The sequence below is a fragment of the Phaenicophaeus curvirostris genome, chromosome Z (assembly GCF_032191515.1).
Source record: "Phaenicophaeus curvirostris isolate KB17595 chromosome Z, BPBGC_Pcur_1.0, whole genome shotgun sequence".
NCBI lineage: Eukaryota > Metazoa > Chordata > Aves > Cuculiformes > Cuculidae > Phaenicophaeus > Phaenicophaeus curvirostris.
Window position 1 is genome coordinate 20454430 of NC_091431.1, and position 15655 is coordinate 20470084.

At 41.9% G+C, this 15655-nt stretch overlaps 2 protein-coding genes across 2 annotated transcripts in view; both read left to right on the forward strand.

Annotated features, from left to right (window-relative positions):
- ADAMTS19 (ADAM metallopeptidase with thrombospondin type 1 motif 19) overlaps nt 1-1886 on the forward strand; it is a 141773-nt gene extending 139887 nt beyond the window's left edge. Inside the window, exon 22 of the mRNA XM_069881151.1 lies at nt 1477-1886. Coding sequence (XP_069737252.1) covers nt 1477-1628 — 152 coding nt within the window. The 3' untranslated portion in view covers nt 1629-1886. The remainder of the gene's footprint in view (nt 1-1476) is intronic.
- A 3447-nt stretch (nt 1887-5333) lies between these two features.
- Nucleotides 5334-13799, forward strand: MINAR2 (membrane integral NOTCH2 associated receptor 2). Its single transcript, XM_069880523.1, has 3 exons — nt 5334-5700; nt 12594-12839; nt 13601-13799. The coding sequence occupies exons 1-3, from the start codon at nt 5350-5352 to the stop codon at nt 13778-13780; spliced, it is 777 nt and encodes a 258-aa protein (XP_069736624.1). The 5' UTR covers nt 5334-5349; the 3' UTR covers nt 13781-13799.
- The last annotated feature ends 1856 nt before the right edge of the window (nt 13800-15655 follow it).

Sequence of the window (15655 nt, forward strand, 5' to 3'; positions counted from 1 at the left end):
AGCATTATTCAAGCTGAGTCTTCCTGTTTTTCCAGTGGTAACTTCTATCTCAGACTGGGGGCAGTTTCAGGTGGAGCTGCTGCTTCGTGTGGCTTTGCTGGAGCTGGCTCTGCAGCCTCACACGTAGCTCTGGCCACAGCCCCAGCTCACCTCTGCACAGGTCAGAAACGTGGTGTTCATTCTGTCATGAGGAGACAGCTTCATGACATGGAACCAATTAGATTCAAATCAACTTAATCCAGTTTATAAATTAATCTGGCCTAGAAAGTTTTACTGTTGAAGATATTAAATGGTGTGAAATGGTGTGAAATCCAGCTGGAGGCCAGTGACAAGTGGGGTTCCCCAGGGCTCGGTGCTGGGTCCAGCCCTGTTCAATGTCTTCATCAATGACCTGGATGAAGGCATCGAGTGCACCCTTAGCAAGTTTGCGGACGACACTAAGCTGGGTGGAAGTGTCGATCTGCTGGAGGGTCGGGAGGCTCTGCAAAGGGATCTGAACAGGCTGGACCGCTGGGCAGAGTCCAATGGCATGAGGTTTAACAAGGCCAAATGGCGGGTCCTGCACTTGGGGCACAACAACCCTATGCAGTGCTACAGACTAGGAGAAGTCTGTCTAGAAAGCTGCCTGGAGGAGAGGGACCTGGGGGTGTTGGTTGACAACTGACTGAACATGAGCCAGCAGTGGCCCACGTGGCCAAGAAGGCCAATGGCATCTTGGCTTGTATCAGAAACAGTGTGACCAGCAGGTCCAGGGAGGTTATTCTCCCTCTGTACTCGGCAGTGGTGAGACCGCTCCTCGAATCCTGTGTTCAGTTCTGGGCCCCTCACCACAAGAAGGATGTTGAGGCTCTGGAGCGAGTCCAGAGAAGAGCAACAAAGCTGGTGAGGGGGCTGGAGAACAGGCCTTATGAGGAGCGGCTGAGAGAGCTGGGGGTGTTTAGCCTGGAGAAGAGGGGGCTGAGGGGAGACCTCATTGCTCTCTACAACTACCTGAAAGGAGGTTGTGGAGAGGAGGGAGCTGGGCTCTTCTCCCAAGTGACAGGGAACAGGACAAGAGGGAATGGCCTCAAGCTCCATGAGGGGAGGTTTAGGCTGGACGTTAGGAAAAAATTCTTTACAGAAAGGGTCATTGGGCACTGGGAGAGGCTGCCCAGGGAGGGGGTTGAGTCACCTTCCCTGGAGGTGTTTAAGGCACGGGTGGACAAGGTGCTAAGGGATATGGTTTAGTGTTTGATAGGAACGGTTGGATTGATGATCCGGTGGGTCTCTTCCAACCTGATTATTCTGTGATTCTGTGATTCTGTGATATTGACAGCAGGAGTATTTCCCTTTTTGTCTTTCTTTTGTTGAGTATCAAAATCTATTCTCCTTTCCCTTCCCCAGATACACTTCTGGTGTATTTGTCACCTTTGCTACCTGACTCTTCGCTAAAGAATGTAATAATAATGTATATTTGATTTTGTTGTTGTTTCACAGCTGCTTTAACATTCAAGTGCCTGGGAGACCAGTGGCCCGTGTACTGCAGGGTGATAAGAGAGAAGAACCTCTGTCAAGACATGAGGTGGTATCAGAGGTGCTGTGAGACGTGCAGGGACTTTTATGCCCAAAAAATGCAACAAAAAAGTTGACCTCTGTCAGGCTGGCTGGCTCTCAGCTCTTTGTAATCTTATTATTTATAAACACACACACACAAACACATACACACACGCACGCACGCTTCTTCAGACCAAATATTATCAGATTACATATAATTTAATCAAATTAATTTATTTTTGCCTGCCAGACATCCTTAATTGTTTTGGCTAGATAGCCAACTTGTTTTATCCTCTGACATTTTCATAATTAATTTTTATATGAACAATTTTGGATACATTTATCAGAATTTTTTTTAAAAATAGTAACGAGTATTTTATATGTTTATTTTCAGTAGGGTTGTCTCTCTGTTGCCAAAAAATAAGTCATGTTATCTTGATTTTATTTTAATTTAGCTGAATAGGTTTGTTGTATATGGAAATAAAGTCCTTTTTAATTTTATTATATTTTTGGCATTCAGAGTCAGAATGAGGTTTTTTTTTTTTGCAACAGATGTTGAGGTGAGTAAGCTAACATTATTGAACAGGTTATTACAGAATGTATTGTGAAATTAGTTCATTTTATTTAGAAATATACTGAATGGGGATAATCTACTGTAACTTATGACATATTATAGACAAGAAAATTAAAATAGCTGAGTAGGGATTTTGATCATTCTCATGGACACATACTTGAACACAAGTATTGAATCAATGAAACACTGTAGAGATTTACACTGAATCACTGTTGCACTGTTTGACGTAGTGTAGAGAAATTGAGTCCTAGAATTTGTACCATCTTATGAATCCACGTCTGTACTGTTTTAACATGTCACTTGATTTTAAACGTTTTGAAATGAAAAACCCGTGCCCCTCTATACCTTTGTGTGTCCTCGTGCAGATATAGAAATGGAAGAGTCCTTCCTACTGCCACTTGTATGAATTAATCTGTTAAAACATTTTCAGTTCTTTGTTGACAATTTAGAAAATAGCTTTGTAATACTACTTTAGTTTTATCTTTGTTTTATGAAAAAGACTTTATAAAAATGAAGTGTTTTACAGTTTTGTGAAACGTGATGAAACAGCTAAAATTTTCCTTATGAGAAAATGGTGTACATGATTCACATGACTTTTACATTTTCAATAAAAAGTGAAGCTTCTTTTGTGATTTGCATTTTTCCTGTTTTGGGCACCCATGCATGGTAGCTGAATCCATCGAGTCATGCATTGCAGCGGGTACAGCTGCAGTAGTCCCTACAGCAAATGCCTCCTGCTGCAGCTATAAGCAGACAAAGCCCTCTGTGAGCCTTGATTTATGTTATGTTTGGTATAACAGAGTAATATTCCATGGAGGAGAAGACCCTCACAATGTAATGAAATGGGATCTCCAATCAGGACTGTGATTCTGTCCTGTGTGATTCTGTGATTCTGTGTTCTGTGATTCTATTTATCACTCTATAAATAGAGTGATATTTAGCTCTTCTGGTCAACCACTGCCTCACTTGTCAAGAAACTCACAAAACTAAGTGATTAGGCAAGACTTTAGCCAATAAACTTCGATGAGGGTAAATATAAAGTTGTATAGGTACGGGCAATAGCCTAAACTATTGCTACAAGATACTGAACTTGCAAGTGGCAGTCGTAGAAAGAGAAAAAGCATAGTGTCATTGCTTACTGCAGTCTGATGTTATTAGCTGTATGAGAATAGCAGGGAAAAACGCCAAAACCTGATGGATGTTGTCAGAAGCAAAGGCATGATTTTTTTCCATTTTTGGAACTGTGGCATGCCCACAGCTTGAACATTGCATTCATTTATGGTCTCTGTGTTCTCATGAACAATGTAGTGGAACTACACTGTAACACATTTTAAAAGGCAAATAAATCAGCAAGGGGATGATAGACCAGGTGGCTTATGAAATGAGACTAAAAAAAGTTAATACTTCAGATTTGAGAGGAAAAGGCTGATAGGAGTATGGTCATGGTTTAGAAAATCCCAAAGGTGACAGATCAGTTGCACTTGAAGCTCCTGTTCTTAAAATCCTGCGCTACAACAAGGAGGGCATCCTTGATAAAACCAGTATGGAAATCAGTTTAAAACATCAAAGTTAGCCCATTAGACAGGTGGTCAGGAGGTCCTGAAGCTTGCTTCTGGAGGAGGTATTATCAGAAGATTTGAGAAACGTTAGACAAATTCATAACTAAGTCCATAAACACTTAATAACAAGCCTGGGAAGAGACACTGTGGCACAAAAGAATCATGTGGGTTCTTTGGGGGTGAAAGGAGAAGAAAGTGCAGAAAGCAGCCAGGTGTACACAGTCTCCCTAAATGGCATCTCTTCTAGCATTTTTCAAACAGCGATACATCCCGAGCTTGGGATGTCTGACCTACGTCTGAGACATTTCTTACGTTTGCATGTCAGTTCTAATGGAACAAAGTAGAGTCAGTGAGCAAATTCACATGGACACACACCCCACTGTACACTACAGTCGTACGGCAGAACCCTGTATTCAGAGAGATGCCGAAAAGAGTATGCGTATGTTTAAGATAGAAAGCTTGGCTGTATATATCTGGCTATTTTTGAACTCAAATTATTACTGTTTTAGTTCTGCACAGGGAAAAAAATTGGACTACATGACATGTCAGTCTAAAACAGCAGTTTCGTGGTAAGGTGTGTTAGTGTTTCATGGCTTCACTATGCTGAGGAGAAACAGTTTTAAATGTAAGTGGAACAAGAGGTTCCCCAGAAGCATGCACACCCTCTCAGAAACACAATGTGCTGTAAAATAATCACTGATAAATATCTGCAAGAAAAAATCATGAGCCTTCTAAGTAGATAAGGATTTTAACATATGTATATCAAAGTATTCATTTATTACATTGAGATCTCACATTAGTAATGTTTGCAAAAATAGTTGACAGATTTTATTTTCTTTTTAGATTCAGCAGTCTTCTGTAAGGAAAATAGATTGTTCTGATTCTTTGATCTAAGTATAAAGCTAAAATTTTTATGATACTCTAATTCTCAGCATTAATTTGATCCAAAATTCGGTTTTCCTGGATTTTAAACAACTTTCTAAAATCTGTCCTCTGTGTCATGGCCATCAAAAATAAAATATATCCAAGAAAAAAAAGAAAAGTTGGGAACAAAAAATAAAAATGATACTGCTTCTGCTGGTTACACGTAATGGCCATGATGAGAAGGGGCATTTCCTTAGCTGAAAGTTAAGAAACTTGACTTATAAAATTATGATGAAAATATCAAATCTCAAAATAATACAATAAAAGTGAGGGGTCCAAGATTATGCCATTCAAGTCAGTAAGAGTTTTTTCCATTCACTTGAACAGGAGCAGAATCAATTCCCTGAAAACTTCTGTTATCAATTACTTGAAACAATCTAATTTTTCCCAGGGTCAAGAAGAATTTACTGTGAAAGAAATCCCTGAACCTAAAGAAGTACATGTCATAGCCATCACGGTAAATGGTACCGACCCATGCAGCACAACGGAGCCTCTTAGTACTGCTGCAGAAAAGGAGGAGTTGCTTTGCTCTGGGAGCTGCTTCTAATTTTCTGGGGGGGGGAAAAAGCTTACTTTGAAGTATTGTAAGCTTGACATTTTTGGCAGGTCACTTGAGGAAGTGCTGGTATGCATTTAAGTGTCTCATGCATGTACTCACTGGTACCCTGTTAGCTTTAATGAGCGCATATGTATCTATCAAAATAGACCTTGAACTTGAAAACTTAAGCTAGGCACTTACAGAAACATGTCCTGTCTGCTATGCCGCTTCTAAACAATCTTTTATCATTGGTAGATGTTATAAGTGAGCCTGACACCAAACAGGGGTCAGATACAGTTTCAGGAAACTGTCGTATCCTTCTTCACGTCATTAATAATAGAAGGAGCATGCACAGCCAGGAAGCAGAAGCTGGGGCTGTTTTCGTTATTACACTACAGGACAGAAACATGGACTTCTCTGTTTTGCCAAATAACAACCATCCTGACAAATTCCTGCAGCTGGAGGTGAAGTATCTAATGAAAAACTCTGCCTTTCTACAAGCCAGCCTGGCTAAATTCCCAGAAGCAGCTTTACCTGGGGTGCAGCGATGGCACAACAGGGTCTATTTACAGGTAAGGTCTAAGACAGGCTGACATTTTTCCTGGTTTTTCTGCCTCCTTTTGGGGATCAGAAGACAGATGACAAGAGGCTGATACTTCAGCTGTGGATTGAGCTTCCTGCATCCCTGAATCTGCATCACTAATATCCCTATAAACTTTCCTGTTAACTTCAGTGAGGATCAGGCTCCAAGAGAAGAGTCACTCTCTTCAGGGTGGTCCACCGACTTTATTTCAGTATGTTAAACTTTCTGCTGCTCATTGTAACATTTTCATAGCATTTCCCAGAAAGTCTATTGATGTCAAATACAGATTAATTGTACTAAAGGGTCGAATGGAACAGACTCTCTGAAGAAGTAAGGAAAAAAAACTCAGAAGGCCAGGTCATACTTCAAACTCGATGAAAGGACATGACTAGAGTGAGCATTAGAGATTCTTGCTAGTGTCTTGTAAGTTTATATGCATCTACATAGTTCACCATAGCTTCCTCTTTATTTTGCCTTGTTTTTCTCATTCTACTTTGACCTTGCTGTTATCCTGACAGACAGCTGCTGAAAGTGTGGAATATGCTGACGGTTTTAATCCAGGTTGTTCTGTGGAGGTAGCAGCAGTTTCTTGGTGAAAATGTAGTTGTGCGCTGCCTGGTAAAGGCCCTGGAGCCGGTGGCAAAGTTCATGTCTGGATCAGCAGCAGTACAGCTGCATCAGCTCACACCCCTCTGGGCCCCACTTGCTGCTCCTTCCCTGCTGCCTGGGAGCCCCTCGCCTTCCCCACCCCGAGCACGAGAAAAAGCTCCAAGGTCTGGTTCTTGTCAAGGGACAGGGATGCACATAAGCAGTCTGGGGGAGGTGGGGGTGCGGAGAAGGGTTTGCATCCTGAGGATCCTTACGGTGGGGGTTGAATTCCCCAGGGGACTGAAGAGTGGGAGATGAAAAAGATATCAGCGTGGCGGTGGGGAAGAGAAAGATCCTAAAAGCCTCCCAGAGCTGCTTCCAGTTGCGTTTCTCTTCTCTCGGACATTTCTCCCCATCAGCTCCCCTTTGGTCCCTCGCAGAGTCCATTCTGGTCCTCATCCACATGCAGAAGTCCTCCCAGGCCTGATACCACTCTGCTTACCTTCCCTAGCCTCTTCCCCACCCAAGACACCCTTCCTTCTGCTTACCCCAACACCTTCAGCTCCCCTGCTCGGATTGCACAACCTTCGCTGGCAATTCCCCAAGGAGGTTTGGGAGGGGGACACACACACAGAATCCCATGCAAAGAGACCTCATCAAGGGAAGGAGCCTGTGGGATCCCAAACAATGGGATATGGTGCAATGCTGGCCTCGTTCCCCACCCCACCTAAGCCTCTCTTTTGTGCAGGAGGGAGGCAGCCACACACAGAGCTTCCGCAGCAGCAGGGATCCTTCTTCCCATTGTCCTTAAACAGGGCGCACTGTCACCGAGCCAGGGCTGCAGAGCTGCAGGAGGATTAAAAATGTGTCGGGAGCCCTGTGCTTTTTTGACTTGTGCTCTGCCCTTTGCCACCAACGAGATGGTTTTCCTGGAACTCTGTTCCTAGACCTGGATGGCCGTTTCAAAGGAAATTGCTGTGTCTCCTGAAATGCAGCTTGCACTGTGGTATGTTTTATAAGTGCTAGACATAGGGCACAACCTATACTTTTAAGCATAGTCATTAGTGTATTCAGGCTGTCCAGATAAAATTCATTGTGCCTTATTTTGTCTCCCTTATGAGCTCGCCTCCCTTTTTCCCCCTTTTGCTGACAATCAAATAAAGGGAAAAGAACTGATGAGTTCCAGACGTTAGAATAAACACGATGGCACAGTGGAGAACTAATGGTACAGGAATAACATGTTTTGCTTTAAGATGAGAGAGCTAATGGGGTTAAGGGTTAGTTAATTCAGAAACGGAAATGGGGAGGGGGGGTGGCGCAAGGGAGAAGAATTCACTTCAGAACATATGTGCGTGACCTGAAGACTCACGAAGTCGTTAAACCTTGAGAGTAGCCTGAATTCCCCCTTCGGAAATCCATTTTCTTTTGAGAAACTATTGCTACTCAAGGCTCCTTGTGTAAAGTGACTTCTCAGTGGTGTGTTTGTGGTCTGTGTTCCAGATCTTTATTATGAGATCACTTAAATCCAAGTGCACTTAAGCACTTATGTGTTTTCTCCACCTATAAGATTTTAAATTTATTTCCATTATAAAAAGCAGCTTGACATAAGAACAATTTCTATTGCTGAACAAAAAGTTGCAGCTCTTTTTCTGTACTTTCCTCTCCTGTATTAGGCTCACTGAACAGCTTCTCTGCTTCGCATATATTTTCATAGTCTACTTTGGATAAAATAAATCATAAAGCAGTCCAGGAATCTTGGCCCTTCCTTGTGAAAAGCAGCATAAAAAGCACAGACTATTTCTCCTGCAAATGACTAGCTACTGACTGCTTTGTGATTGCCTAGACTATTTCCAATCCTGCTGGACTCCCTGCCCCACAATACATTTTAGTGCTCAACACACACCAAATGATTAATCCTTATATCTGCTTCCAATACCCAGGGTGCATGTCTCCCCTGTAGACCTACCTTGTCATTTTCTGCAATTCACAGACTTCTCTTTCCTGCTTGTATTTCCCTTTTTCCCCTATTTCTGGGAGACAGCAGAGAGCATGTGGTCTTTGAAAACCATGCTACTGCTTGTCATGCTACTTCTGCTCAGGAATTCACAACTCCAAACAAATTTTGGCCTGCAGGTATTACAGTTATGCTAACTATACTCCTTACACCGCCTGGTCTCTCATCTCAGCTGATGCCTGTGTCCTGCTTTTGCTTGTTTCTCAGTATACCAGGACAAAAGGGTTTTTCTTTTCTTACCTGTTATTTAGCTGCTGGGTTACAATCACTTGTTTGTCTCCTGGCTCATACATGTGTTACATACTTCCACTCTTTCCTTATTCTTCCCTAGACATCTGCAACTGGCCACAGTCAGAGCCAGCTGCAAGGTTGGCAGGAGCTTTGGTCTGACACCATACAAAAGGTTTTTTATACTGCACTCACAGCCTTGCAGAACTCCATTACCAATGACAGATAAAACAGCTTTCTTTAAGTAAGCAATTAATCCCAAGGACAGAAGCACTCTCAAAGCTGCACAATTAAAAATAGTCCATATGAATGCCTACTTTTCTCTAAATATTCCTGTCACATCAGCATAAGTATCTATAACTATCTGCTGATCTTCCTGTCAATGTCAGGTGGCTTTCCAGGTTGCTCTGTAGTACCTGATGCTGCCTTATGTCTCTGAAAAGAAATTCTGATCCTCTTCATTTCCTTAGATAAGAAAATTTGCATTCTCAGGAATCCTTGATGTGAGCTGTCTGTCCTACTGTCTTTCATATCCACTTACCTACTCCTTGCCTTCCTGATTGCTTTTCCTCATCATCCCCCACGAGATCAGATTTGCTCAGAAAATTCTGAAGAGCTAGTAATTATTTATCCTGATAAATTAGCTTTTCTTTTTTTTTTTTTTTCATGGCTAAATGTACAGTAATATGTCTACAGTTGTTACAACTAGGATATGGATTCTTACTTTACTACTTAGCAGCTTTTTATCTGCCAGACCTTTTGCCTGTCCTAGAAAGAGCTCTTCAAAGCAGAAAAAATGCTCTTCCAAGTGCTGGGAAAGTCCTCCAGGGTACCTTACAAGGCTTACCCATATGCATGATTTGTACTATGAAATAGTCAGCAAGGAAAACCTGTGGAGTAAGTATGTTTTGACCCAGGGATGGAACTAACATGGACTCTATAGAGCTTCAGGCTTTCTACAGAACACATTTTTTTCTGTGCCAGATCTCCGGGTCTGTCAAAGAGGGACAAACTGTTCTCAGTGTAACTCATGTTATAAACTATAACAGCTTTCTCGCTCATGAGCTATATGTAGATCAAACCCAGCTATGTGTTTGCAGATTTGAGCATTTTTCATCTTTTTAAATGAGTATTTCATCAGCACGCTTCAACTACATTTTCTCATAGTTCTTCATAACTACTGTGTCTTTGAGCATTTGCTGTTCCCTCCTTCAATTCAGTGAATAGTAACATAATTTTCCTTTAATTTGGTTACTCACACTGGCTTCTCACACACAGTGTGTGTCATAAATTCTGCAAAGCATATGGATACCTACGTTTACAACACTTCCCTCTTTCTTTGAATATTTTCTTCATGAAGAAGGATTAAAACATAGAAGCCTGTGAAAATGCAGACTTGTATGAATCCTAAAAGAAAAAAAATGTAGGTTTTGCTAGAATTAATAATAGCAGTTATACTTTTATTACCTAATCTCCTTCTGTTTCTCTGCTTCTGTAGATGCAGATGTTTCATGCAATCTTCTTCATATTTGTCTGCATCATTTCTTGGAACTAAACATCTTTTTTTTTTTTCTTTGTCATACATGCTTCAGGCTTCTGACCTTCCTTTTCCCTTAGTAGCCTCCAGGACATATCTACAGCAGAAATTTCAAAAACAAGCATTTGCCTGCACTCAAATGTAATCTCCTGACTAGCTTGGCACTTCAGTGTCTGTTTTCTAAAATTTCTGCAAACCATCTTCTACCCAAAATTCCTATCCAGTTCTTACAGTAGAAACCTGCTGCCCTTCCCATCCTACTCCCTCTCTACCTCTGCTCCAGGTTACCACTCCTACTCTCTTGCCCGTGAAAAGGTAGTCCATGTGGAAGGCAAAATGTTTTGCCACAGAGCCTTCCCCATGCTCTCTTTACGAACAAATTTTGTATCGTGCCATCTGTTCCAAGTTTTGGAGTGTTTTATTTAAAACAGCTTTAGAAATTACTGTCAAGTCACATTCTTTTCACAACATTTTAGCCTGGGGAAACTAAGCATCCCCTAGTGAGACAGTTTGTGTTCTTCAACAAAATGTTCTCCAAGTTCAGCTATCTAGCAAGCCTGAGGGAAGCATCATTAAAGTCAATGACAAGTTTTAAATAAGAAAAAAATGAAATATAATAAAACAATATAAAACAATATAAAACAATATAAAATAAAATAAAATAAAATAAAATAAAATAAAATAAAATAAAATAAAATAAAATAAAATAAATTTAAATGCAGTCAGAAAGAAACAGTGGTTAAAAAAAACAGCTCAGCTGAAATCTGGCCAGTACAACCCAGAGGGCTTCAGTGCCAGCTCTAACTGCAATGCAAAGAGTAATGTCAGGGGATATATCAAGGCTAAGGAATGACATATGGAAATTATGAGCTAATAGAGGGATTGCAAGGGCACTGAGGTTCCACCCACCTACTAATGGTAATTAGTGATGGGAAGCATGCTTAGTCACTTGTGCACAATTTAGCGATAAGCGTGATGATTGCTCCTAGGCTTACTTAGACAAAGGCTGCTGTTTTGTCTTCTCCACCTTTCCTTTCTGAAGGAAACCAGTCCTCCCACTTCCTTCTACACCTGTCTGTCCCAGACCCACTCATGCATGTCTGTGCACGTGCACAGGTACCAAAGCATAAAGTACGTGATGACATTTAGCAGCTGGCTTCCACTGAAATGGAATTCATCATCCCATGAAGAGGGGCAGACAATTACTCCAGCAGACAATTACTCCAGCAGAAGAAGCCGCCAGTTTGCTGTCAGCTTAGGGAACTGCACTGGCTGATGTGGCATCTGAGCAGCTCACAGAGCCAGCGTGTGGGAGGAGGTGGGATGCCCTAACCTCCCACCAAAAGGGAAAAAGGAGAAGAAGGATGCACCTCTAGAAGCAGCAAGACCTTGCTCCTGAAGTCTGCCCAGCCCATGGCATCTTAACAGCTGGAGATTTCTATATAAGTGAAATATTCTAGGAAAGATGTTCTTTCATGAAAGGCATTTTCTCAGGCTGCAGTCTCTTCATTGACTATTTATGACGTGCACTCACTGATGGGAGTCTGTGTGATTTCTGAGGGTGGGAGAGGGCTGGGGTGTGCCTCCCTCCAGCACACTTGCCGCAGGGCCACTGGTTCAAGATGACATTCCCCTTGTCTTAATACAAACTTCCTAATGACAAAGGTGCTAAAGGGTAAATGGTGTCTCAGGGAAAGACACTCTTGGTTCAAGTATACCAAAATGTTGAACAGCTTGAACTGGGGAGTCTAATTGTATACCTCTGTACAATCACAGATCAAAAAATATGGTAACTACCATCTTACTGACTCCTGAAGATGCTCTCAGTGCTCTGTTAAGCTTGTGAGTTCTCCAAAACTGTAATCCTACCAGGGCTGTTTGTCCTCCTCCCTTGCCACCCCTCTGTTTTAAAAGGTCCAGTTTAATAACTGCTGTTGCTGGGAGACTGCTCAGATATTCAATTACCTTTGGCTTCTGACAGTGCCCAAATTAAGGACTCACTCAGCTGAATGAAGGGCCTCTTTGAGAACATGACATCAGGTCTAGCATTCAACAGTGTGAGCAGCACTGCAAATCGCGCCCCTGTTGCCAGAGGTGCAGCTCCAGGCAAGGCCATCATCTATATGTCCTTACACCGGTGCTTCATTCTTTTTTGTCCTTACAGCACTGGTTCTGTATCGTATGCCCATAGCTTGCATCAGATCTTCTTCTACTGCAGTGCTCCGTAGCACTGGTTTTGCTAAAGCAGAGGCTTTCTTTCAGCAGGCATCGTAAAGTCAGTTCGCATTTTCAAGAGTTTAATGTTCAGATTGTGCCTACGTGCTTTCCTCAGAAGGATGAATTCTGCCCAAAGTGAGCAGAAATGAGTCCCTTGATCTGATGTTTGCTAGAATGAGAATTGTTGCATATTCAGATTTAAAAATTGTTCTATTACAAATTATAATTCTGGAAGGATGCCTGCATTGTAGGTAAATAAAGATGAAAGCCAGTTTCTGATCTAACTTGTGCCTTACAGAGAGAAAAGAGAAATGCCACTGAGCTTCCAGGCTTAGACTCCAACAAGGTCAGTCAAGAAATGATAGACAAAGCTCTTGGAAAACACATTACACCCATCACCCTGAAATCCACAATCAAAAGCAACCCCTTGTATTGTGATATCCAGATGGATGACAAATGGGAGGAGAAGAAAAAGACGCCTTCCTGGACTGTGCAGGACTACGACAGGCACTCACTGCATTCTAACTTGGCCAGCCACATAAAGGTAACATACTAATGCACCGTGTTTGATCAGAGTGAATTGCTGTGAGCTCTGTGTGCGTGCATGAACTACTGTGCAGCTCTACTTGGCTCTTCTGATGGGATCCCAGAAGCAAATACTGATATATTTTCTGGTGCAGGCATGACACTATCATGAGTCTGATCCGGTAAAGAAGTCTCCATACTTAGTTAGACTCCAGGAGTGTCAGTTCTGTGGAACACAACCTCTGTGACTACAGAAAGTCTTAAACCACAGCACTGCACAGTTCAGCGTCCCAGTTTATATAGGGAAGGACTATAAATGAGCCACTTAAATACTATATACCCACTTGAATAAATGTTCATAACATCATTCTGTAATCAAAACTCATACATTTTCTCAGCCTCATCCACACCAGGCAGGACCCTGCCTGCCTATGAGTTGGCGCATATCACTCCTAGGGCTACTTCTGTGAGTTTATAAATCAACATCTTTTCTTGACAAGACGACATGGTTTCTTCTGGGTTTTTTAATGAAATTTCAGTGGTTGGTGTCCTACATTTGGTTCCTGGCTGAAAAACTTCATTTGAATTTTCCCCAGCAGAATATTTGCAGCATCTGGCAAATAGCATAATCTGTGTTCAAGTGAAAGTCTCTTGCATTTGTGTTGTGATGCCTTAAATTCATTATTCACTATCTGATGATAGCCAGAATACTTCTGGCTATGTTCTAATGATTTTATGTGCAAGAGAGGAACTGAGTTCATTTTCTGATTTTTCTTTTAGGAAAATCCTAATGAGCTGCAGTTCTGGATGGGGGATATTTATACTCCTGGGTATGATACCTTGTTAAAAAAGAAAGAGAGAGAAAAAAAGCATTCCAAATGTTGCCGAATCATCCTGCTCATGGTACTAGCTGTTTGCATCCTGATAACCATAGTCACACTCAGCATTTTACTTACTTAGTACAGCCAAATGATGTTGATGGGCATTTTTTCAATAAATATTTTTATTAAGCTATTCCCTTCCCTTGTTTTATTTGTATTCCAATTTTTGTAACAAATACAATTTGTTTGACATAAGTACTTTACAATGTTCCTGTGCAGCATAAGGAATTGATCCTGAAAAGATAAAAATGCTCTGAGCATGGTATAACATCTTCTTATGGGTACAATAGAAAAAGAAAATTATTAATATGTTACTTCTCCTAGTGCATTCTTCTTTTGACTAGTGAGTTGGGTCAGTATGTGTGTTATTGTATATACAGAATGTGCAGACAACCAGCTGACTATTTGTTCATAATAAACCCCTACCACCCTGTTCATTTTATGGTAGCTGTTATTGAAGTATAGAGAAGTATGATAAAGTGGCACTCAAGATAGCCCAAAGAATTCCACACCAAAAACTTCCACATTACTTTGAGACAGAATTCACTGCTGTGATGATGCAGCACTTAATAAAAAGCTAGTCTAAGTGCATAAATGTTCCCCTCTGCTTTTACAGAGAAGAAATGCACAAAATGGACTGCTGAGCTTCTTTCAAAAGAATTCCCTTGTACCTGAGATAGGGTTTCTTCATTGCTGTGTCATGTTCTCTGAAGATGTAGCATCTCTGTGACCCCAAAACATGGAGTGACAGGTTTTTTTTAAATCTGGCACATCAAAAACTACAGCAAAATTGGTGGAGTACTAGACTGGAATTAACATACACCTTAAAAAGAATAAAGGTATACAGCCATTCTGTGAGAAAAGGGTGTCTGTAAACGAAAGCACCCAAATTAAACGTCAGGAGCACTCCAATGAAAATATGAGATAAAGTGACAAAGTAAAAAGTGAGTGAACAGGGAGAGAAGAACTTAAATTATTTCTTTGCTTTCTGAAAAATATTCTGAGTGCTGCAGCCCTTTCTACCTCCACATTAGTGTAAGCAGCAATGAATACAACTGAGATCGGGATCTTCTCTCTCACATGAGGGAATCTCACAGATGCAGGAAAGCTGGAAAGCGTGGGTTATACCAGATCTACCTCTCTTCACAAAAGAAGTTCTTTGGAATAGGTTAGGAATGCAACCAAGGCAAAAGTTGTGTAATGCCTCCTCTGTATTCTAGCACATGCACTACTTACAGCACCTTTGCAGAGCGTTACCTCAGGTCAAGATGGATCCAACTTCAAACGCGGAGAGAAACTCAGAATGATCTGGCATGCATAAGGAGAAATGTGACCAGCAGGGTGAGGGAGGTGATTCTGCCTTTCTGCTCTGCTCTGGTGAGACCTCACCTGGAGCCCTGTGTTCAGTTGTGGAGTTTTCAGCACAGGGAGGAGATGGAGCTGTTGGAACCGGTCCAGGGGAGGCCACAAAGATGATCCAAGGGCTGGAGCACCTCCTGTACAAGGACAAGCTGAGACAGTTGGGGTTGTTCAACCTGGAGAACAGAAGGCTGCGGGGAGAACTTCAAACAGCTTCCAGTAGCTTCCAGTACTGAAAGGGGCTCCAGAAAAGCTGGGGAGGGGCTCTTGAGCAGGGAGTGCAGGGAAAGGATGAGGGGAAATTGTTTTAAACTGAAAGAGGAGAGATTGAGATTAGGTATTGGGAAGAAATGTTGTACCGTGACATGGGGAGGCCCTAGCACAAGTTGCCCAGAGCAGTGGTGGCTGCCCCATGCCTGGAGGTGTTTGAGGCCAGGTTGGATGAGGCTTGGAGCAACCTGGTCCAGTGGGAGGTGTCCCTGCCCATGGCAGGGAGGTGGGACTGGGTTATCTCTGAAGACCCTTCCAACCCAAACCTTTCTGTGATGCTATGATTCTGTGACACAACGTGACAGTAAAATAAGTGTGTTTAATC

Coding starts and splice junctions, on each gene's coding strand:
- MINAR2 (XM_069880523.1), top strand. CDS start 5,350: ATGCCGCTTCTAAACAATCTTTTATCATTGGTAGATGTTATAAGTGAG. Junction 5,701..12,593: donor ACAACAGGGTCTATTTACAG/GTAAGGTCTAAG, acceptor TGTGCCTTACAG/AGAGAAAAGAGAAATGCCAC. Junction 12,840..13,600: donor ACTTGGCCAGCCACATAAAG/GTAACATACTAA, acceptor TTTTTCTTTTAG/GAAAATCCTAATGAGCTGCA.